The 23676-nt window shown below is 48.6% G+C and overlaps 3 protein-coding genes across 3 annotated transcripts; all 3 read right to left on the reverse strand.

Annotated features, from left to right (window-relative positions):
* Positions 1-389: 389 nt before the first annotated feature.
* LOC144603213 (N-acetyltransferase 8F1-like) lies at positions 390-11819 on the reverse strand. Its single transcript, XM_078416412.1, has 3 exons — positions 11793-11819; positions 5907-6667; positions 390-832 (listed from the first exon to the last, which is right to left on the reverse strand). Exons 2-3 carry the CDS (start codon positions 6610-6612, stop codon positions 798-800), a joined length of 741 nt encoding a protein of 246 aa, XP_078272538.1. The 5' UTR covers positions 6613-6667; positions 11793-11819; the 3' UTR covers positions 390-797.
* Positions 10083-11576, reverse strand: LOC144603215 (N-acetyltransferase 8F1-like). Its single transcript, XM_078416415.1, has 2 exons — positions 11247-11576; positions 10083-10955 (listed from the first exon to the last, which is right to left on the reverse strand). The coding sequence occupies exon 2, from the start codon at positions 10897-10899 to the stop codon at positions 10180-10182; it is 720 nt and encodes a 239-aa protein (XP_078272541.1). The 5' UTR covers positions 10900-10955; positions 11247-11576; the 3' UTR covers positions 10083-10179.
* A 5007-nt stretch (positions 11820-16826) lies between the features above and the next one.
* Positions 16827-17546, reverse strand: LOC144602947 (N-acetyltransferase 8-like). The gene has a single exon (XM_078416069.1). It carries the CDS (start codon positions 17544-17546, stop codon positions 16827-16829), a length of 720 nt encoding a protein of 239 aa, XP_078272195.1.
* Between the last annotated feature and the right edge of the window lie 6130 nt (positions 17547-23676).

Below are 23676 nucleotides of genomic sequence, written 5' to 3' on the forward strand. Positions count from 1 at the left end.
GTTGAGAATCTGACTAAATGATTCTTAGTCAGATCATTTCATGTGTGTATATATATATATATATATATATATATACACACACGAAATAATCTGACTAAGAATGTTTGTTGCTCGTGTGGTGCATATATATATATGATTAACTTGTTACAATTGCACCTGTCAAGGTTTAGGATATATTAGGATGTAAGTGGACAGTCACTTCTTGAAGTTGATGTGTTGGATGTATACACACACACAGATATACAAACACGCACACATCTACATACACTTATTTATAGACACACACATATACATACACACAGATTTCTACACACACATTATTTTCTATTTTTCATTTTATTTATTTATTTATTTTTTCCGGTCAATACAATACAACAGATTGACCATACAGTTTTGAAAGTTAAATAGTGCAAAAAAAAACATTGTATCAAAAAAATAAAACAATATAATCACACATATATTCTGACCGAAAAAAAGGTGTAGCCAGAAGCCAGAGCCTATTATGCCTACCCATAATAGTTAACAAAATATAATTTAAAAAAAACACATCATAGGTCAGAAGCAGATAAACAAAGCATAGAAAGAAACACACATGTAGTCAAGAATCATCATTTCTATCATATCAGTCATTTTTTAGTGCAAATAACATATTTTGTATCTTTCAAATATAATATTTTTGAACATTTTCTTGAATTTACACATATTACTGTAGATCCATGTCTGGTTTTGCTGTTGTGCATCCGGTCCATAATCCAGGCCGGGTTTTGTACTGCGTTATCCTGGTGTTAGTTAGGAGACTATCCTGAGGGATGGAGGGAAAGGTAGCCAGCACCTGTATAAGAAGTATAAGAAGTATAATAGTATAAGAAGATAACTGCAGATGCTGGTACAAATCGAAGGTTTTTATTCACAAAATTGCTGGAGTAACTCAGCAGGTCAGGCAGCATCTCGGGAGAGAAGGAATGGGTGACGTTTCGGGTCGAGACCCTTCTTCAGACTGATGTCAGGGGGGCGGGACAAATGAAGGATATAGGTGGAGACAGGAAGATAGAGGGAGATCTGGGAAGGAGGAGGGGACGGGAGGGACAGAGGAACTATCTAAATTTGGAGAAGTCAATGTTCATACCGCTGGGCTGCAAACTGCCCAGGCGAAATATGAGGTGCTGTTCCTCCAATTTGCGGTGGGCCTCACTATGGCACTGGAGGAGGCCCATGACAGAAAGGTCAGACTGGGAATGGGAGGGGGAGTTGAAGTGCTCGGCCACCGGGAGATCAGTTTGATTAATGCGGACTGAGCGCAGGTGTTCAGTGATCTGCTGATAAAGGACTTACATACACCGGAGTGCCTCTGAATGTACCTACTCACAAACATGGTGTCAGAAGTGGGATTCGAACTCACGCCTCCAGTCGGAGACCAGAGGGTGCAATCATGTGCAGTATGTAACAGCTTGGCCCCGCATCAGCAAAGGGAACTGCTTTTGCTGCGCCGGATCCTGATTTATCCTGGTCCTCTGTGGCCACTGACATTTTGGGTGGCATGGCCATGGGTTTCCCATGGAGGGTCCATGGGATCATGGACCCTCCCAGAAGGGTCATGATCGTCTGGGCGTAGTTAGTGGGACCTGCCAGGAGCCACGGTCCTGTCTTGTCCAATCGGGAGGAGGGACCTACCAGCGGAACAGAAAACACCTTCTACCGGTGAATGGGCCGGTGCCATCTCAGCCGCGTCCGCATGGCTACACGGAGGTCGCAGATGGCAGGTTACAGACCGATGGAGGCCAGGCGTCGGCAGACCACAAGCTGGTCTTTATACCAACAAAGGAGTCGCTGGTGCCGGTAATGGAATCACCCATAAAATCGCCTATACAGTCACCCGTGATGTCACCGATGCAATCTCCTGAGCAAAAGGCTGTTGCGGGACCAGTGCTGTTTGAACCACCGCCTATGGTGCTGCCAACGACAATGGGTACGGCGGAGGGCCTGTATCGTACTCGTGCAGGACGGGACTGTAAGCCCAATCCCAAGTACCAAGACTGTGGCTAGACACTTATTATGGACTCTGATTAATTACAGTCCTTACTGTTCCCTTTCATTTATCTTACTCAACTTGTATCCTCCCTTGCTTAGCGTTTGTTGCAGTTGCTGTTTTCATCCCTTATATTAGGATGTCGGTAGGCTGTGTTTTTTTTCCATATTGTAGTGGCTTTATATACTCTTATCTAGTTTGATGGCTTATGCTTAAGAAGGGGGATGTAGATCCACGTCTGGTTTTACTGTTGTGCATCCGGTCCAAAATCCAGGCCGGGTTTTGTACTGCGTTATCCTACGTTATCCTGGTGTTAGTTAGGAGACTATCATGAGGGCTGGAGGTAACGGTAGCCAGCATCTGTACTGCCAATGATCTGCTAATAAAGGACTTACATACACCGGAGTGCCTCTGAATGTACCCACTCACAAACAATTACTACACTCTTTTAATTCATTGTTGCAACTATTCCATAAATTTATCCCTTTAACAGTCACACATCTATTTTTCACATTTGTTCTTAGCCTCATTTTTTCAAATATATAATTACCCCTGAGTGGATGCCTGCTCTCCCTCACTGAAAACAAACCTTGGATACAGTCAGGAAGTGTTCTTTCTTTTACTCGAAACATTATTTGTAGAGTTTTAAAGTCTACTAGGTCCATAAATTTTAGGGCATATGATTTCATAATGGGTTGGTTGGGTCATTATAACCAGCCTTATTGACAATTCTTATAGCTCTTTTTTGCAATATAAAGATTGAATTAGTGCTAGTTTTGTAGGTGTTTCCCCGTACTTCTACACAGTAGGTAATATATGGAATAATGAGTGAGCAATATAACGTAAGTAGCGAATTTTGATTCAAGATGGCTTTAGTTTTGTGCAGTATTGCAATGGATTTAGACAGTTTTGATTTGATATGTTTTATGTGAGGTTTCCAACAGAGTTTAAGATCTGTTATCAATCCCAAGAATTTATTTTCATACACTCTTTCAATTTCTACATCATTAATCATAACTGTTACATCCGAATTTATTTTTCGATTTCCAACCACAATAAATTTAGTTTTACTTAAATCTAATGACAATTTATTAGTATCAAATCACTTCTTTAGGATAGACTCGGCTTGTACTCGCTGGAATTTAGAAGATTGAGGGGGGATCTTATAGAAACTTACAAAATTCTTAAGGGGTTGGACAGGCTAGATGCAGGAAGATTGTTCCCGATGTTGGGGAAGTCCAGAACAAGGGGTCACAGTTTAAGGATAAGGGAGAAGTCTTTTAGGACCGAGATGAGAAAGTTTTTTTCACACAGAGAGTGGTGAATCTGTGGAATTCTCTGCCACAGAAGGTAGTTGAGGCCAGTTCATTGGCTATATTTAAGAGGGAGTTAGATGTGGCCCTTGTGGCTAAAGGGATCAGGGGGTATGGAGAGAAGGCAGGTACGGGATACTGAGTTGGATGATCAGCCATGATCATATTGAATGGCAGTGCAGGCTCGAAGGGCCGAATGGCCTACTCCTACTCCTGCACCTATTTTCTATGTTTCCATGTTAAGGTTTCCAATTCTCCTTTAACTGTGTCCCCCCACATATATACCCCCACACACATACTCATCTATATATATATACACACACATAGATATACACATACATACATACACACACACATATATATACATATATATATATAAACATATATAAATCACGTGTGTGAATGTATGTATATATGTATACATATTCACACACATATATATACACATATATATACACACAAACACATATACACACACGCACATATATATGCACACACACACACATACATACAGATATATATACACACACACAAAACATAGATATCTAAAAAAATATATATATATATATTTCTATATGTGTATATGTGTGTTTGTGTGCATGCATATGTGTGAGTATATATATATATTTATACACAACACGAGCAACAAACATTCTTACAGTCAGATCACTTCATGCAGAATCTTTGAATTAAGGTCTGAAGAAGGATCTCGACCCGAATCGTCACCCATTCCTATCCAGAGATGCTGCCTGTCCCACTGAGCTACTCCAGCATTTTGTGTCTGTCTTCGGTTGAAACCGGCAGTTGTTCCTACACGTTGAATAAGGTGCAGTTTTCAGTGAATTTATTGTGTACCTTCTGTCTATGTGCCTGTCATGCTGCTGTCATGCAGGAGTTCCGCTGCAGCTGTACCACATCGTACTTGGTCAAATGACAACAATCTCAGTTCGATTTAACTTGGCCCTCTAATTTTAGACCCCACCACCAATGGAAAAAGGCTGTGACCATTCCACTTATCAACGCCCTGCAGATTTTATAAACTTCTTTACGATCACCCCTCAATCCCTTTCACATCAGGGAAATAATCCCAGCCGATCCAACCTCTCCTGATAAGCACTCCAGTCCTGGCAACACGCTGCTGAATCTTTTCTACTCCCTTTGCAGCTTTATGTCATCCTTCCCTCAGCAGTACTCCAAATACAGAGCATTGTTAAGATTGTATTTTTGATTATTATTATATACTATCTGTGAGTTATTGTGTTAACGGGCCTGTTAGGTTGCAGCAATGAAACGTTTCAATGTTCTGCCGTCGCTACATAAGACAATTGAACACTTTGAAGCATGGTCTCTCCAATGACTTGTCCTGGTGTAACACGGACAATTGATCTTTGATATAGGATTGTAAGAAAGCCAAGAAGTCCAGAGTGTGTAGTAGTCACATGAACTGATAATGGAACCACAAAATTCTTACTTACAGCAGCCTTTCGGCCTGCAAAACCCATAACACAGAGATAATCAAGAAAGAATGAAATGGAATAAATGTATAAACACAATAAATGGAAAAAAGACTGCCAAAATTCTTTGTGCAAAGACAGTTGATAGAATTTCATAGTGGAGATTAGCGTTGTGTTGAACAGCCAAAACCTGATATTCGCTGCCTTTGTGAGACAGCACCTTCTACAGATCACTTCAATGGCGGGGATGTCAGTACCTGTGATAAACCAGGCAGTGTTCACCACTCTCTGTAATCTCCTTCATTCCTTGACATCGATTTGCTGAACCAGGCCACGATGCAACTAGTCAATATGCTCTCTTTTGTAGAAATTATAGAGAGTATTCATAACATGCTGAATCTCCTCAATCTTCCAGGGAAGTAGAGGCATTAGAGACTCAAGGAACTGCAGATGCAGGAACGTGACATGGAACACAAAGTGCTGTAGTAACTCAGTGGGTTAGATACCATCTCTGGAGGATATTCAAAGGTGACGTTATAGGTTGGGACCCTTCATCCCAAGAAGTTGAGGTGTTGAGAGGCTTTCTTTGTGATTACATCAAGGTGCTGGGCCCAGGACAGATCTTCAGATATACACGCCAGGAATTTGAAGCTCTCCAGTCTCTCCACTGCCGACCCGTGATCCACATGGTTAGTTTAGGGGTCCCTGTGCATCATTATCTGTATATGGGACCCATACCAAATCTTGATCTACTCCAACTCCAATGCCCATTACTTCTCATCCACACGCCTCCCCATCGCACCACTCCCCTTCCCGCCCCTCCTCTACACTACACACCCCTCCTCTACCCTCCTTATCCCTCCTCTCAGGCCGTTCCTCTCCGCCCCCATCCCTCCACTCACCTCCCCTTCTCTCCTTTCCCCTCACCAATGAGCTCAAAGACTATATCTAATCAGGAATTTCCTTTGCTGACATCTCCCTTCCCCTCACCACCGAAATGAGCTCAGAGACTGTTTCCAGTCGGGACGTTTCGTTTATTGATAAGTCCCCGTCTCCCTGTCCCTGCCCCCCCCCCCCCCCCCAACCCACCCACCCATCCTTAGAGGGAATTACCGGCGTCCCGAAGCCCCAGCCTCAGTTCGCACTGATAGATGTTGCTGAGCCAGGAGAGCAGGGCCAGTCCGGGCAATGTCCCGTCGTCCCAGGTCACCCGAAAGCCCTGGGCCCGGTAGAGCCGGACGGCTGGCTGCTGGACGGCGGAGGTGTGGAGGACGCACTCTCGGCAGCCGCTGTCCCGGGCGAACTCCAGCACCCGGCGGGTCAGTCTGCGGCCCAGGCCCAGGCCCCGGCATCGCCGGTCGACCGAGAGGCGGAGGAGCTGGCAGCAGCCCGGCTGTCCCTCGGCCTCCTGCGCCGCCACCACCCCCCGCAGCCCACCGCCTCCCCCCTCCTCCTCCGCCACCCAGAACCCCGCCCCCGGCCTCCTCACGTACGTCCCCTCAATGTCCGCCATGTCCGTCTCCAGCGTCTCCCTCACATACGCGGCGTACACCTGGCGGCAGGCCAGGTAGAGCAGGGCTAGCAGCACAACGACGGTCAGAGCGGCCCAGGCCAGCGACCAGCCGGCTCCGTAGACGGCGGCCCCGGCAGCCAGGATGAGGCAGACAGCGGCGGGCGACTGCAGGGTCCAGCGGAAGGCCGGCCAAGGCAACTCCATTATACCCTCCGAGAAGATCCTGCGGGCCTCCGGCGAGTCGCCGGCCCGGAACTGGCGCACGGTGAAGTGAGGACCCTCTCCGGCCTTGTGGGCGGCCGCCATGGTCCAGCGAGTTGCTGGGATGGGGAGGAGCTTCGACCTGAGGAAGGGGAGGGGTCTGCTTCTGCAAAGAAGAAAGATCAAGTGAGACAGAGGTTCATATGCATCTCACATAACATAAAGGCAGCCAGCATCATCAGCGGCCCACACTACCCTGAACACATACTCATTTCACCCCTGCCATCGGAAAGAAAGTACTGGAGCCTGAGAACTGTATCGTCCAGGTTCAGTAATAGCGTCTTCCTTTCGGCCATTAGGCTATTAAACACCACAATTTCAAATCAGTTCTGAACTACATAGACTATTATTGTTATTATTGCACTATTATTGTTTGTATGTTTTAACGTGTACGTTTCTGTGTATATATATATATATATATATATATATATATATACACAGAAACGTACACGTTAAAACATACAAACAATAATAGTGCAATAATAACAATAATAGTCTATGTAGTTCAGAACTGATTTGAAATTGTGGTGTTTAATAGCCTAATGGCCGAAAGGAAGACGCTATTACTGAACCTGGACGATACAGTTCTCAGGCTCCAGTACTTTCTTTCCGATGGCAGGGGTGAAATGAGTATGTGTTCAGGGTAGTGTGGGCCGCTGATGATGCTGAGTTACTCCAGCATTTTGTGTCTACCTTCGATTTAAACCACCATCTGCAGTTCTATCGTACTTATACTGTGTACTATGTTTACATATTCTGTGTGTATATACATATAGCCCTACTCTATATATATATATATATATATATATATATATATATATATATATATATATAGAGTAGGGCTATATGTATATACACACAGAATATGTAAACATAGTACACAGTATAAGTATAAGTACGATAGAACTGCAGATGGTGGTTTAAATCGAAGGTAGACACAAAATGCTGGAGTAACTCAGCAGGTCAGGCAGCATCTCGGGAGAGAAGGAATGGGTGATGTTTCGGGTCCAGACCCTTCTTCAGACTGCTTCAAGACCCTCCAGAAAGCTTTGTACCATAATCCAAAGTATATATATAGCAAAGAACTTCAGATGCTGGTTTAAATCAAAGGTAGACACGAAATGCTGGAATAACTCAACGCGTCAGGCAGCATCTCTGGAGAGAAGTTATGGGTGACGTTTCGGGGCTGAAGAAGGGTCTCGTCCCGAAATGTCAACCATTCTTTCTCTCCCGACATGCTGCCGGATCCGCTGAGTTACTGCAGCATTTTGTGCCTCCCTACATACATATATATATATATATATATGTGTGTGTGTGCATGCGTGTGTATGTATAAATATATATGTATATGTGTGTGTGTATGTGTGTGTATATGTAAAAGTGTGTGTGCGTGTATATGTGTATGAATATGTGTGTGTAGATGCATAGATTTTATAAACACCTTTCAGATCACCCCTCAATCTCTTTCACATCAGAGAAATAATCCTAGCCGATCCAACCTCTCCTGATAAGCACTCCAGTCCTGGCAACATCCTGCTGCATCTTTTCCACACTCTTTGCAGCTTTATGACATTCTTCCCACAGCAGTACTCCAAATACATGGCATTGTCACCATTGTATTTTTAAAAAAATTATATACTATCTGTGAGTTGTGCTGAAGGGCCTGTTAGGTTGCAGCAATAAAAAAACACAACACACATCGATAATCTATAAAGTACGATACTGAATACATTTATAACCACAATAAATGGAAAAAAGATTCCCAACTTTCTTTGTGCAAAGACAGTTGATAGAATTTCCTAGTGGAGATTAGCGTTGAACCAGAACGTGATATTATCTGAATGGTGGCCGATTAGGAGAAGGGGAGATGCAGCGAGACCTGGGTGTCGAGGTGCATCAGGTATTGAAAGTAGGCATGCAGGTGCAGCAGGCAGTGAAGAAAGCGAATGGTATGTTGGCATTCATAGCGAGGGGATTTGAGTATAGGAGCAGGGAGGTTCTGCTGCAGTTGTACAGGGCATTGGTGAGACCACACCTGGAATATTGCGTACAGTTTGGTTCTCCTAATTTGAGGAAAGACATTCTTGCCATAGAGGGAGTACAGAGAAGGTTCACCAGATTGATTCCTGGGATGGCAGGACTTTCATATGAAGAAAGACTGGATAGACTCGGCTTGTACTCGCTGGAATTTAGAAGATTGAGGGGGGATCTTATGGAAACTTACAAAATTCTTAAGGGGTTGGACAGGCTAGATGCAGGAAGATTGTTCCCGATGTTGGGTAAGTCCAGAACAAGGGGCCACAGTTTAAGGATAAGGGGGAAGTTTTTTAGGACCGAGATGAGAAAGTTTTTTTTCATACAGAGAGTGCTGAATCTGTGGAATTCTCTGCCACAGAAGGTAGTTGAGGCCAGTTCATTGGCTATATTTAAGAGGGAGTTAGATGTGGCCCTTGTGGCTAAAGGGATCAGGGGCGTATGGAGAGAAGGCAGAATACTGAGTTGGATGATCAGCCATGATCATCTTGAATGGCGGTGCAGGCTCGAAGGGCCGAATGGCCTACTCCTACACCTATTTTCTACGTTTCTATGTTTCTATATTGGCTGCCTTTTTGAGACAGCACCTTCTATAGATCCCTTCAATCGTGGGAGGTCAGTACCTGTGATAAACAAGGCAGTGTCCACCATTCTCTGTGATCTCCTTCACTCCTAGGCATCGAGTTGCTGAACCAGGCCACGATGCAACTAGTCAGTATGCTCTCTTTTGTAGAAATTATAGGGAGTATTCGTAAATGCTGAATTTCCTCAAACTTCCAGGGAAGTAGCAGCATCAGAGACTCGAGGAACTGCAGATGCAGGAATCTGACGTGGAAGGCAAAGTGTTGTAGTAACTCAGTAGTTTAGGTACCATCTCTGGAGGACATTGACGGGTGATGTTATGAGTTGGGACCCTTCATCCCAATAAGTTGAGGTGTTGAGAGGCTTTCTTTGTGATTGCGTCAAGGTGCTGGGCCCAGGACAGATCTTCAGATATACACACCAGGAATTTGAAGTTGTTGAGTCTATCCACTGCCGACCCGTGATCCATGTGGTCAGTTTAGGGGTCCCTGTGCACCTTGATCTGTATATGGGACCATACCTAATCTTCATCTACTCCCACTCCAATGCCCTTCACTTCCCCTCCACACCCCTCTGAATCGCGCCTCTCTTCTTCCCACCCCTCACCTTCGCACGCCCTCTCCTCCCCTCCCTTCCCAATACCTCTCCTCATCCCTTCTCTTTCCTCCACTCCCCACCCCTCTCTGCCCACCCACCTCCCTCCCCACCCCGCCCTTCCACTTCCATTCACCATCCTTCTTCCCCCCTCCCCATCTCCCTCTCCCCCTCCCTCTCCCCTCCCTCTCCCTCCTCTCACCACATTCCCTCCCGCCCCCATCCCTCCACTCACCTCCCCGTCGCTCCTCTCCCCTCACCAATGAGCTCAAAGAATATATCTAGTCAGGACGTTCCTTTATTGCCTTGACTCCCCTCCCCACCGAAATGAGCTCACAGACGGTTTCCAGTCGGGACGTTTCGTTTATTGACAAGACCCCCTCTCTCAGTCCCGGGGCCCGCTTAGTCGGAATTACCGGCGTCCAGAAGCCCCAGCCTCAGCTCGCACTCATAGATGTTGGTGACCCAGGAGAGCAAGGCCAGTCCGGGCAATGGATCGCAAGCCCTGGTCACACGAAGTCCCTCGGCCAGGTAGAGCCGGATGGCTGGCTGCTGGGGTGTGGAGGTATGGAGGACGCACTCTCGGCAGCCGCCATCCCGGGCGAAGTCCAGCACCCGGCGGGTCAGTCTGCGGCCCAGGCCCAGGCCCCGGCATCGCCGGTCGACCGAGAGGCGGAGGACCTCGCAGCAGCCCGGCTGCCCCTTGGCCTCCTGCGCCGCCACCACCCCCCGCAGCCCACCGCCTCCCCCCTCCTCCTCCACCACCCAGAACCCCGCCCCCGGCCTCCTCACGTACGTCCCCTCAATGTCCGCCATGTCCGCCTCCAGCATCTCACTCACATACCCGGCGTACACCTGGCGGCAGGCCAGGTAGAGCAGGGCTAGCAGCACAACGACGGTCAGAGCGGCCCAGGCCAGTGACCAGCCGGCTCCGTAGACGGCGGCCCCGGCAGCCAAGAGGAAGCAGGGCGCGGCGGGCGACCGTAGGGCCCGACGGAAGGCCGGCCAAGGCAGGTCCATCAGACCCTCCGAGAAGATCCTGCGGGCCTCGGGCGAGTCGCCGGCCCGGAACGGGCGCACGGTGAAGCAGGGACCCCCTGCGCCCTTGTAGGCGGCCGCCATGGTCCAGGGATCCGCTGGGAGGTGGAGGAGCTCCGGCCTGAGGAAGGAGAGGGTGTCTGGATATGCAGAGAGGGAAAGATCAAGTGAGATAAAGGATCACATGCATCTCCTCTAACCTCATGGAGTCAAAAAGGCAGCCAGCATCATCAGAAGCCCACACCGCCCTGAACACACACACACTCACCCAGTTCCACCGGGTTGCGCTGTCAGCCATGGCAGCCTCGCCAACAGCCTCTGTCTGTCTTTTGTTATTTTTAGTGTGTGTTAAAAGTACGTGTTAATGTTCTCTGGTTTCATTTATGTGGGGTTGGGTGTGGGAGGGGGGAAACTTTTTTGCAATCTCTTACCTTGCCGGAGATGCGATTGTTTTCCGGATCGTATCTCCTGTCGCTCTGCGGCCCAACATTATGGAGCTGGCGGCCTTGCTCCAGACTGACTTTGAGTCTCACCGGGGGCCGTGGACTTACCATGGGAGCCTGCCATTACCCTTACCATTGGGGTCCAATCGCCCGGCTCGGGGAAGCTGAGATTCCCCCCTCAACCCTCGTCGCGGGAGCTTGATCGCTTAAAGGGATGAAACTTTGTTTTCGCCTTCCATCACAGTGAGGAATGTGGAGGAGTCACTGTGGTGGATGTTTATGTGAAAATGTCCCTTCAGACTGCTTTCGGGCCGAGATCCTTCCTCAGACTGCTGACGTCACACGTTTCTCTCCAGAAATGCTGCCTGTTCCGCTGTTACTCCAGTATTTTGTGTCTAACTATATACAGATATATATATATATATATGTATATATATATATGTGTGTGTTTGTGTGTGCGCGCGCGTGTGTCTATATATAAACAGTATTTGTAAAGTATATGTGTGTATATATGTGTATATACTGAAATCTCACCTGTTCAACACTGCCTTCAACCACTGACCGTCACCTCACCTTATTTTTCCTTTTCTGTTCGTTTACTTATTTATTTATTTTTTTCTATGTTTTAGTATACCCTGTAAAGCGTCTTTGAGTTTTTTAGAAAAGCGCTATACAAATGTAATGCATTATTATTATTATTATTATTATTATTATTATTATTATTATTATTATTATTATTATTATTATTATTATTATTATTATTATTATTATTATTATTATTATTATTATTATTATTATTATTATTATTATTATTATTATTATTATTATTATTATTATTATTATTATTATTATTATTATTATTATTATTATTATTATTATATGTGTGTATATGTATATGTGTGTGTGTGTGTTTGCGTGCGTGTGTTTGTATATGCACAGTATATGTACAGTATATGTGTGTGTGTGCATGTGTATGTGTGTATTTGTATATGTGTGTGTGTGTATGTATGTATGTATGTGTGCATATGTGTGTGTGTGTGTGCTGATAAGCGTGTGGGTGTATATGTTTGTGTATGTATGTGTGTGTATATGTGTGTTTATCTATAAATACATATGTGCATATGTATATGTTTGTGTGTATATTTATATATATATGTGTGTGTGTATGTGTGTGTATGTTTATATACATATATATGTGTGTGTGTGTGTAGATATGTTTATATGCTGTGTTCTACGTTTACATATTATGTAGTCCTGCTGCAGATAAGAATTTCATTGTTCTATCTGGGACATGTGACGATAAAACAGTCTTGACTTGACATTGCACTTTTAAGTTTAGTTTAGAGATCTAGCGTGGAAACAGGCTATTGGCCCGGCCAGTCTGCGCTGACCAGTGGTCACCCTGTACACTAGCACTATCCTGCACACCAGGGACAATTTACAATTTTAACGAAATCACTAACCCTACAAACCTGTTTGTCTTTGAGGTGTGGGAGGAATCAGATGTACCCAGAAAGAAAAACACATATTCACGGGGAGAACTCACAAACTCCATACAGACAGGACCCAGAGTCAGTATCGAACCTGGGTCTTTGGCGCTTTTACGGCAGCCACTGCGCCAACGTGCCACCCCAGTACCACTGTGCTGCCCCTTTTCTCTGGAACAATCCCACTACCATAATGAGAACTGTAGTCAACACTCTGTATATTTCTCGTCGTTCTACCTGTCGAGCAAATTTGGCTTGATTATAGTTTATTATTATGATTTGATTGGACAGCACTCAATCAAAGCATGCTGTCCTCATTGTACCTCTGTTCGCGCAACAATAACAAACCTTAACTTAAACCCAATAATATGAACACTGATTTCTCAAATTTCAAGTGATAGTCTCCCTACACCCCACTGTTCTCCCACTCGCCGTTATGGACCAATTTCTCCCACCACCCTGCTCACCCTATTCCATTCCCCTCCTCCTTACAACAGACACCAAGATACAGCACAGGGCGCCACTGGAGATCCATTTTCCATGTGGCTATCAAACTGTACACCCCCCCCCCCCTTTTATCGCGGTGTAGACTGATTTCTCCAAGCTAGAGGAGAGCTTACCCCTCCTCCGCCCACAACTAGGGGCCACACAGTCCAAGAATAAAGGGTCATTTACAAGTGAGTGAGAAGAAACTTTTCCACCCATAGAGTTGGGAATTGGTGGGATTCTCTGCCACAGAAGGCAATGGAGGCCAATTCACTGAATGAATTTAAATGGGAGTTAGATAGAGCTCCAGGGGCGAGCAGGGTCAAGGGATATGGGGAGAAGGCAGGCACGGGTTACTGATTGTGGATGCCCACACACACACACCGCCCCTGAGATCGTCCAGTGCAGGGAATGGTTGCCTGCAGCCTCTAGCACGATTCACCCACCCCTTCCGCCTTCCTCACTCCACATCCCCATACCCTCCCGGCCGGCTAGTGAACGCCTGGGCAGTCGGACGTCCCGCGGTGGTAGAGGCGGTGCGGTTGGTTGACCTTGTGTTACTAGTGGATGGGGGACGTAGGGGGAGGCGAGGGAGGGAGCAGGGAGTTCGCCGGCACTCACCGCCACTCGCTGCTCTGAGCAGATGGCGTCCGGTTAAAGATTAACAGCCCGTCGAATCTGGACTCTGTACAATACAATACAATACAATATATCTTTATTGTCATTGTACCGAGGGGTACAACGAGATTGGGAATGCGCCTCCCATACGATGCAATAATTTAATTAATTTAGACAACAGCAACCCAACGAAACATTTGTAACAGTTTTAGACAGGATAAAGTGCAAGTTGATCTGTCCCTGATCACTATGCGTTGTGACCATCCGGCTCAGCAGGACCGGTTCATAGCAGATATGGCCCTGGGGAGGAAGCTGTTCCTGAGTCTGGAGGTGCGGGCGTAGAAGGCCTTGTATCGTCTGCCCAATGGAAGGAGTTCGAACAGACTGTTGCAGGGGTGTGAGGAGTCTTTGTGGATGCTGGTGACTTTTCTGAGGCATCGTGTGTTGTAGATGCCCTCCAAGTCTGGTAGCTGTGTTCCGATGATCCTCTGAGCTCTATGGACTACTGTGGAGCTTTCCTTTCTGCCTCCGTGCAACTGAGGTACCACACAGGGATGCCATGCATTAGGATGCTCTCTATGGTGCTGCGGTAGAAGGTCGTCAGCAGCTGTTGGGGTAGACCAGACTTCTTCAGTGTTCTTAGGTAGAACAGTCTTTGCTGTGCCTTCTTGACCAGCGCAGCAGTGTTATTGGACCATGTTAGGTCCTCCGAAATGTGAGTGCCCAGAAACTTGAAGCTGGACACTCTCTCCACACTGTCCCCGTTGATAGAGATCGGGGCGTATTCCCCGTTATGTGACCTACGGAAGTTGATGATCAGCTCCTTGGTCTTGGTGGTATTTAGGGACAGGTTGTTATCACAGCACCAGCCCGCCAGGTTCTGCACCTCCGCTCTGTAGTTTGTTTCATCACCGTTGGTGATAAGCCCGATCACCGTTGTGTCGTCTGCAAACTTGACAATGGTGTTGGTGTCGAATGCAGGAACACAGTCGTGTGTGAAGAGGGAGTAGAGCATGGGGCTCAGAACACAGCCCTGTGGTGTGCCGGTACTCAGCGTGATAGTGGAGGACAGGCGCGGGCCCATTCTCACTGCCTGCGGTCGCTCCAGCTGGAAGTCCAGGATCCAGTCACATAATGACGAGCTGAGGCCTAGCTGGTGGAGTTTGGTGATGAGCTTGGTGGGGATGACCGTGTTGAAGGCAGAGCTATAGTCAATGAATAGCATCCTCACGTACGTGCCCTGTCTCTCTAGATGAGTCATGACACAGGTACGCTCGACACAGGTATCAGAGAGAGGGGGGTGGGTGGTGGGAGGGGGAGCGGAGCTTCACCCAGGGCTCCCGTCTGTCCCACATCTCACCCTCCCCTCCCCAAATCTTCATACCTCTTCCCCTGAAACCTCCACCCCCGATTTCACTCTCCCCTTACCCCTTCTCCCTGATACATCCTCCGAAACCTCATCTCCCTACACCTTCCTCGCCTCCCACACCCCAAATGCCATCCTCCCCACCCCCCACACCTTCTCTCAAACCGTGTGTTTCCACACAATCCTCCCCCCAACACCTTCCCCCAAATGTTTCATTGAACCTCACCATCTACATGCACTCCCACATCTCCCCCTCTCCCTGCACCCCTCCCTTACCTGACCTCCCCTCCTTCAGGATGAAGTGCCGTGGGAGGGGCGAGGTGGAGGGAGCGGCACAGGAGAGGCGGCGAGGAGGGAGCGCCGCGGGAGGGGTAAGCTGGAGAGAGCACCGCAAGAGGGGCAAGCAAGAAGGGAGCACCGTGTGAGGGGCGTCAAGGAGGCAGCGCCGCGGGAGGGGCAGGGTGGAGAGAACACCACGGGAGGGGCGGCGAGGAGGGAGCGCCGTGGGAAGGGCAGCGTGGAAGGAGCGCCGCAAGGAGAGCAGAGTTGAGGGCGAGATATCAAAAATAGTGTCTTTTATATCTCACTGGGATGAGGGCAAGATAAGTTTATTTGCATTTCTGCAACCTAAAGCGACTAAAGACTGCGTGTTACTTTGAGTAATCCAGTATCACTACATACGAATCAATAAAAACAATTGCTTCTCACTTTCAAAGGTCACCCGCGGAGAAACTGAGATACCACGTTCTTCATTGCCAACTGTGTCAGATTACTATGGGGAGGTTACAAGGAAACACTCTTTAACTTCAACATTTTTCCCTTCGCATCTCCTCACCGCCCCATCCCTCCTATCTCCCCCCGTGACCCACACCAGTGAACACACAGACCTATGTGTAGGAAGGAACTGCAGATGCTGGTTTTAATCGAAGATAGACACGAAATGCTGGAGGAACTCAGTGGGTCAGGCAGCGTCCCCGAACAGAAGGAATGTGCGATGTTTCGGGTCGAGACCCTACTTCAGACAAGCCAAAGATCAGACTAGTCTGAAGAAACACAGAACTTAGAAAAAAAGGCGCAGGAGGAGGCCATTCGGTCCTTCGAGCCAGCACCGCCATTCAATATGATCATTGCTGATCATCTAAAATCAGTACCCCGTTCCTGCTTTTTCCCGATATTCCTTGATTCCATTATCCCTAAGAGCTAAATCTAACTCTCTTGAAAACATCCAGTGAATTGGCCTCCACTGCCTTCCGTGGAGTGATTTCCACAGATTCACAACTCTCTGGGTTAAGACGTTTTTCCTCATCTCAGTCCTAAATGGCCTACCCATTATTCTTAAACTGTGATCCCTGGTTCTGGGCTCCCCCGACATCGGGACCATTTTCCCTGCATCTAGCCTGTTCAATCCTTTAAGAATTTTATATATTTCCATAAGATCCCCTCTTATCCTTCTAAATTCCAGTGAAACGTCACCCATTCCTTCTCACCAGAGATGCCGCCTGTCCCGCTGAGTTACTCTGGCATTTTGTGTCTGGCTTCGAGCTCTGAGACATTTTCTTCATTGGACGTTTCCTTTATTGAGATGTAACCACCCCGTGTCCCGGGACGTCCTCAGCCGGAATTACCGGCGTCCAGAAGCCCCAGCCTCATCTCGCACTGGTAGATGTTGGTGACCCAGGAGAGAAGGGCCAGTCCGGGCATCGGCTCGTCGTCCCTGGTCACCCGAAAGCCCTGGGCCCAGTGGAGACGGACGGCGGGCTGCTGGGCGGTGGAGGTGTGGAGGACGCACTCTCGACAGCCGCTGTCCCTGGCGAACTCCAGCACCCGGCGGGTCAGTCTGCGGCCCAGACCCAGGCGCCGGCATCGCCGGTCGGCCGAGAGGCGGAGGAGCTGGGAGCAACCCGGCTGTCCGTCGGCCTCCTGCGCCGCAACCATCCCCCGCAGCCCACCGTCTCCCCCCTCCTCCTCCACCACCCAGAACCCCGCCCCCGGCCTCCTCACGTACGTCCCCTCAATGTCCAACATGACCCCCTCCAGCGTCTCCTTCAGGTAGTGAGCAAAGACCATGTGGCAGGCCAGGTACAGCACGGCTAGTAGCGCAGCGACAGGAAGATCGGCCCAGGCCATCGTCCAGCCGGCTCCGTGGACGGCGGCCCCGGCAGCCAGGAGGAGGCAGAGAGCGGCGGGCGACAGCAGGGCCCGGCGGAAGGCCGGCCAAGGCAGGTCCATCAGACCCTCCGAGAAGATCCTGCGGGCCTCCGGCGAGTCGCCGGCCCGGAACGGGCGCACGGTGAAGCCGGGACCCCCTCCGGCCTTGCTTGCGGCCATCATGGTCCAGGGAGCCGCTGGGAGTTGGAGGAGTTCCGGCCAGAGGAAGGAGATGCAGAGGAGAGGTGTCCGGATCTGCCGTGAGAGAAAGGTCAAGTGAGACATGCATCTCCTCTCACCTCATAGAGTTAGAGAGCAGGGAAACATGCCCTTGGGCGCAACTTGCCAATGCACACCACGTTTCCCCATCCACAATCGTCCTCCATGCACGCCTGTGTTGGCCCATATCCATCTAAACAATAGATATTCTTGCTGTTGAGGGAGTGCAGCGTAGGTTTACTAGGTTACTTCCCGGAATGGCGGGACTGTCATATGTTGAAAGACTAGAGCGACTAGGTTTGTATACAATGGAATTTAGAAGGATGAGAGGGGATCTTATCGAAACGTATAAAATTATTAAGGGGTTGGACACGTTAGAGACAGGAAACATGTTCCCAATGTTGGGGGAGTCCAGAACCAGGGTCCACAGTTTAAGAATAAGGGGTCGGCCATTTAGAACAGAGATGAGGAAAAACTTTTTTAGTCAGAGAGTTGTGAATCTGTGGAATTCTCTGCCTCAGAGGGCAGTGGAGGCCAATTCTCTGAATACATTCAAGAGAGAGCTGGATAGAGCTCTTAATGATAGCGGAGTCAGGGGGTATGGGGAGAAGGCAGGAACGGGGTACTGATTGAGAATGATCAGCCATGATCACATTGAATGGCGGTGCTGGCTCGAAGGGCCGAATGGCCTTCTCCTGCACCTAATTTCTATTGTCTATTGTCTATTGTCCATGTACTCACCCGCATCATTCGGTGCTTCCAATGTGGTCTCCTCTACTTTGGGCGAGACTGGGAACCGCTTTGCCAAACGAACGGCGGCGCGGTGGCGCAGCGGTAGAGTTGCTGTCTTGCGCCTGACAGCGCCAGAGACCAGCAATCGGATGGCTGTATTTAGTGGCGGCACGGTGGTGTAGCGGTAGAGCTACTGCAGCGTTTGAGACCCGGGTTCAAACCCGACTACTGGTGCTGTCTGTCGGGGATGTCGAGGGCGGAAAGCCGCGGAAGGGGGGTCAAGGTGGGAGGAGTAAGGTGAAGGGAGCGCCAGGGGATCGGCACTGTGGACAGCACGGTAGCGCAGCGGTAGAGTTGCTGCTTTACAGCGAATGCAGCGCCGGAGACTCAGGTTCGATCCTGACTACGGGTGCTGCACTGTAAGGAGTTTGTACGTTCTCCCCGTGACCTGCGTGGGTTTTCTCCGAGATCTTCGGTTTCCTCCCACACTCCAAAGACGTACAGGTATGTAGGTTAATTGGCTGGGTAAATGTAAAAATTGTCCCTAGTGGGTGTAGGATAGTGTTAATGTACGGGGATCGCTGGGCGGCACGGACTTGGAGGGCCGAAAAGGCCTGTTTCCGGCTGTATATATATATGATATGATATGATCACCATGGGAGGTGAATTAATCAATCAATAAATACTTATATTATCACGTGTGACAAGTCCCAGTGAATTTCACCGTTTTGCGTAACTCAGCGGGTCAGGCGGTATCTCTGGAGAAAAGGAATAGATGATATTTCGGGTGAAAACGTTTCCCCAGACTGTGAGTCAGGGGAGAGGGAATCTAGAGGTATGAAACGATACAGAACAAATCAGAACCAACTCTGGTGACTCACGAAATATGGAGCCCACTATTACTTAATCTTTAACAACCTTTTTTTCTCCTTTACGACTTCAACCTTTGTCACTGTCTCCACCCATCTGCCAATGAATTCTATCCCTCCCCGCCGCCTCTCCCCACCGCCATCAATTCTACTCCTCCCCACCGCCACTCCCTGCGCAGTCCTCGAATTGGACGGGACCCGGCTCTCACCAGAGGGCGTTCGGTTGAAGATTAACAGCTCGTCAAATCTGGACTTTTTACGACCGGTCATCCCGGGACAAAGCAGAGAGAGGTTCCCGCTCGTCACAGGTGTCGGAGGGAAGGGGGAGGGGGGTGGGGTGGGGATGGGTGAGGGGGGGGGGGGAGCCGAGCTTCATCCCGGGCTGCCACTATGTCCCACATCTCACCCACCCCTCCCCAAGGACATCAAAGAAGGGCAGAGTTGAGGGCGAGATATCAAAATTTGTTTTTTTTATATCTCCCTGGGATGAGGGCAAGATAAGTTTATCTTCATTTCTGCAACCTAAAGCAACTAGATTGTGTAATCCAGTATCACCACACAAGTATCAATAAAAACAATTGCTTCTCAATTTCAAGGGCCACACGTTGTTTAGGCTGGGAGAACTCCGGCCTAAGTAAGGAGATGCAGAGGAGAAGGGTCTGGATCTGCAGTGAGAGAAAGGTCAAGTGGGACATGCGCCTCCTCTCACCTCATAGTTAGAGAGCAGGGAAACTGGCACTTTGGCGCAACTTGCCCATGCACACAGAAGGTAGTTGAGGCCAATTCATTGGCTATATTTAAGAGGGAGTTAGATGTGGCCCTTGTGGCTAAAGGGATCAGGGGGTATGGATAGAAGGCAGGTACAGGATACTGAGCTGGATGATCAGCCATGATCATATTGAATGGCGGTGCAGGCTCGAAGGGCCGAATGGCCTACTCCTGCACCTATTTTCTATGTTTCTATGTTTCTATGTCCCATCCAGGTGCAGCAGGCAGTGAAGAAAGCGAATGGTATGTTAGCATTCACAGCAAGAGGATTTGAGTATAGGAGCAGGGACGTTCTGCTGCAGTTGTACAGAGCCTTGGTGAGACCGCACCTGGAGTATTGTGTACGGTTTTGGTCTCCTAATCTGAGGAAAGACATTCTAGCGTTAGAGGGAGTACAGAGAAGGTTCACCAGATTGATCCCTGGGATGGCAGGACTTTCATATGAAGAAAGACTGGATAGACTCGGCTTGTACTCGCTGGAATTTAGAAGACTGAGGGGGGGTCTTATTGAAACATATAAAATTCTTAAGGGGTTGGAGAGGCTAGATGCGGGAAGATTGTTCTCGATGTTGGGGAAGTCCAGAACCAGGGGTCACAGCTTAAGGATAAGGGGGAAGTCTTTTAGGACCGAGATGAGAAAACATTTCTTCACACAGAGAGTGGTGAGTCTGTGGAATTCTCTGCCACAGAAGGTAGTTGAGGCCAGTTCATTGGCTATATTTAAGAGGGAGTTAGATGTGGCCCTTGTGGCTAAAGGGATCAGGGGGTATGGAGAGAAGGCAGGTACAGGTTACTGAGCTGGATGATGAGCCATGATCATATTGAATGGCGGTGCAGGCTCGAAGGGCCGAATGGCCTACTCCTGCACCTATTTTCTATGTTTCTATGTCCCATCCACAATCCACAGTCCCCCATGCATGCCTGCGTTTGGCCCATATCCATCTAAACCTTTCCTATCCATGTACTCATCTACAGCATTCGGTGCTCCCAATGTGGCCTCGTCTACATTAGGCGAGACCAAGTATGAACTGGCAACAGCTTTGCCAAACTAACGGCGGCACGGTGGCGCAACGGTAGAGCTACTGCGGATGGTGTCTGTCGGGGATGTCGAGGGGGGGAAGTCGCCGGCGGGGCGTCAAGGAGGGAGCGCAGTGGGAGAAGTAAGTTGAATGGAGCGCCACGGGGGCGGCAATGTGGACAGAACACCATGCGTGGTGTCACAAAATGCTGGAGTAACTCAGCAGGTCAGGGAGCATCTCAGGGGAGAAGGGATGGGTGACGTTTCGGCTCGAGACCCTTCTTCAGACTGAGAGTCCGGGAGACGAAGATACAGAGATAAGGAAGGGTAAGGTGTGAAAACGAGACATCGAAGGAGGAGCTCAAGGAAAATGTAGAATAGATCATTGTTAGCTAGTAGAAGGCGAGAACGAATATTCAATATTGATTTCAGCAGGTCAGGCAGCATCTCAGGAGAGAAGGAATGGGTGACGTTTCGGGTCGAGACCCTTCTCCAGACTGATCATGCGAGGTGAGTTAATCAATCAATGAGTACTTCTATTGTCACGTGTGACAAGTCTCAGTGAAATTCTTTGTTTTGCGTAACTCAGCGGGTCAGACGGTATCTCTGTAGAAAAGGAATCGATGACGTTTCGGGTGAAGACGTTTCCCCAGACGGTGAGTCAGGGGAAAGGGAATCTAGATGTATGAAAAGGTACAGAACAAATCAGAGCCGGCACTGGTGACTGAAGAAATATAGCCCCCCACTATGGCCCATTGTCGGCTGTGGAAGCGATGATAACGAACAGTGAGACTAGCAGGATGATCAGGGTGAGGTCGGGAAGGAGAGAGAATGCATGCAATGATTTGTTGAAGTTACAGAAATCAATATTGAACGTTCGTTCTCACCTTCTACTAGCTAACAATGATCTATTCTACATTTTCCTTGAGCACCTCCTTCGATGACTCTTTTTCACACCTTACCCTTCCTTATCTCTGTATCTTCGTCTCCCGGACTCTCAGTCTGAAGAAGGGTCTCGACCCGAAACGTCACCCATTCCTTCTATCCAGAGATGCTGCCTGTCCCGCTGTTACTCCAGCATTTTGTGTCTGTCAAATATTCAATACCGCTGGGTTGTAAGCTGCTCAAGCAAAACATGAGGTCCTGTTCCTCCAATTTAGGTGTGGCCTCACTCTGACAGTGGAGAAGTCCTAGGACATAAAGGTCGGTATGGGAATAGGAAGGGGTGGTAAAATGTTTAGCAACCGGGAGATCGCCGAGGCCAATATGTACTGAGCATAGGTGTTCAGCAAAACGACAACTTATTTATTCACAAAATGCTGGAGTAACTCAGCAGGTCAGGCAGCATCTCGGGAGAGAAGGAATGGGTGACGTTTCGGGTCGAGACCCTTCTTCAGACTGAATAAAATGTTGTGAATTTTGTGAATAAATCGATTTGTACCAGCATCTGCAGTTATTTTCTTAAACGACAACGCATGTCTTGGTCACGCCGATATATAGGAGTCCTGATGCCAACATCCGCCCCTGGGGATTGGCGAATTCCCGCCTACTGCCCCTTCCACCCGGGTGCTGACTGCCCTGGTAGTCGGACGTCCCGCGGCGAGATGTGGGGATGTGGTTTGGCCCACCTTGTGCTGTCCAGATGTGGGAGGAGGAAGGGAGAGGGGAGGATCAGAGAGGGACGGAGGGAGTGTGCCGATACTCACCTTCTCGTTGCTGGCTCCTCCTTGAGATGGACCGGACCCGTCTCTCAGCAGATGACGTCCGGTTAAAGGCTTAACAGCCCGGAGACTTTGGACTCCTGTGTGAAATCGTCCATCCCAGAAGAGCTTCCCGACCAACACAGGTACCGGAGTGGGAGGGGGAGCCAACGCTAATCAATTACCACCCTCCTCACCAGTATCAACCTATTACCTGCCAGCCTTTGTCCTGCCCCTTCTCTCTTCCACCTTTCATTCCCCACCTCCCCCCTACAATCAGTCTGAAGAAGGGTTCCAACCCGAAACATCACCTGTCCATGTTCTGCAGGGATGCTGCCTGACCCACTGAGTTACTCCAGCACTTTGTGTCTTCTTTGGTAAACTGTTCCTTGTTTCTACAATCTACATCCTAGACTACTAAAGGAAGTAGCCGAAAACACAATGTGCCTTGGTGATCAACTTCCACAGTTATTTAGACTCTTGGCTGTTCCTGCAGATGGGAGGGTATCCTCGCTATTAGTTTTAATTTAGTTTACAGATACAGCGTGGAAATAGATCCTTCATGTCCACGCCAACCAGCGATCCTTGTACACTAACAACCCCCCACCTACACAAGGGAAAATGTACAATTTTACCGAAGCCAATTGACCTACAAACCTGTATGTCTTTGTAGTTTGGGAGGAAACCAGCGGTTTAACAGAGGAGGGCGAGATTAAGCAGGGATTCACAGATCAGCTTGCCTCGTGACAACAGTGGAGAAAATGCTGGACTCATACTGGATAGTAGCATAGATGTTGAGACCATATGATTTGGTTTTTTTAAAGAAGAAAAGAAGAAAAGAAGAAAAGGAGGAAGGGAGGAAAGGAGGGAGGGAGGGAGGGAGGGAGGGAGGGAGGGAGGGAAGGGGGGGAGGGGGGAAGGGGGGAAGGGGGGAAGGAGGGAAGGAGGGAAGGAGGGAAGGAAGGAAGGAGGGAAGGAAGGAAGGAAGGAAGGAAGGAAGGAAGGAA

This window comes from Rhinoraja longicauda, chromosome 19 (genome assembly GCF_053455715.1).
Source record: "Rhinoraja longicauda isolate Sanriku21f chromosome 19, sRhiLon1.1, whole genome shotgun sequence".
Taxonomy (NCBI): Eukaryota; Metazoa; Chordata; class Chondrichthyes; order Rajiformes; family Arhynchobatidae; genus Rhinoraja; species Rhinoraja longicauda.

Excerpts from the sequence above, each read along its gene's own strand:
- LOC144603213 (XM_078416412.1), bottom strand. The coding sequence starts at position 6,612 with ATGGCGGCCGCCCACAAGGCCGGAGAGGGTCCTCACTTCACCGTGCGC. Across the intron at positions 833-5,906 it reads GCTGGGGCTTCGGGACGCCG|GTGCTGGCTACCTTTCCCTC; the intron begins GTAATTCCCTCT and ends CTTCTTATACAG.
- LOC144603215 (XM_078416415.1), bottom strand. The coding sequence starts at position 10,899 with ATGGCGGCCGCCTACAAGGGCGCAGGGGGTCCCTGCTTCACCGTGCGC.
- LOC144602947 (XM_078416069.1), bottom strand. The coding sequence starts at position 17,546 with ATGATGGCCGCAAGCAAGGCCGGAGGGGGTCCCGGCTTCACCGTGCGC.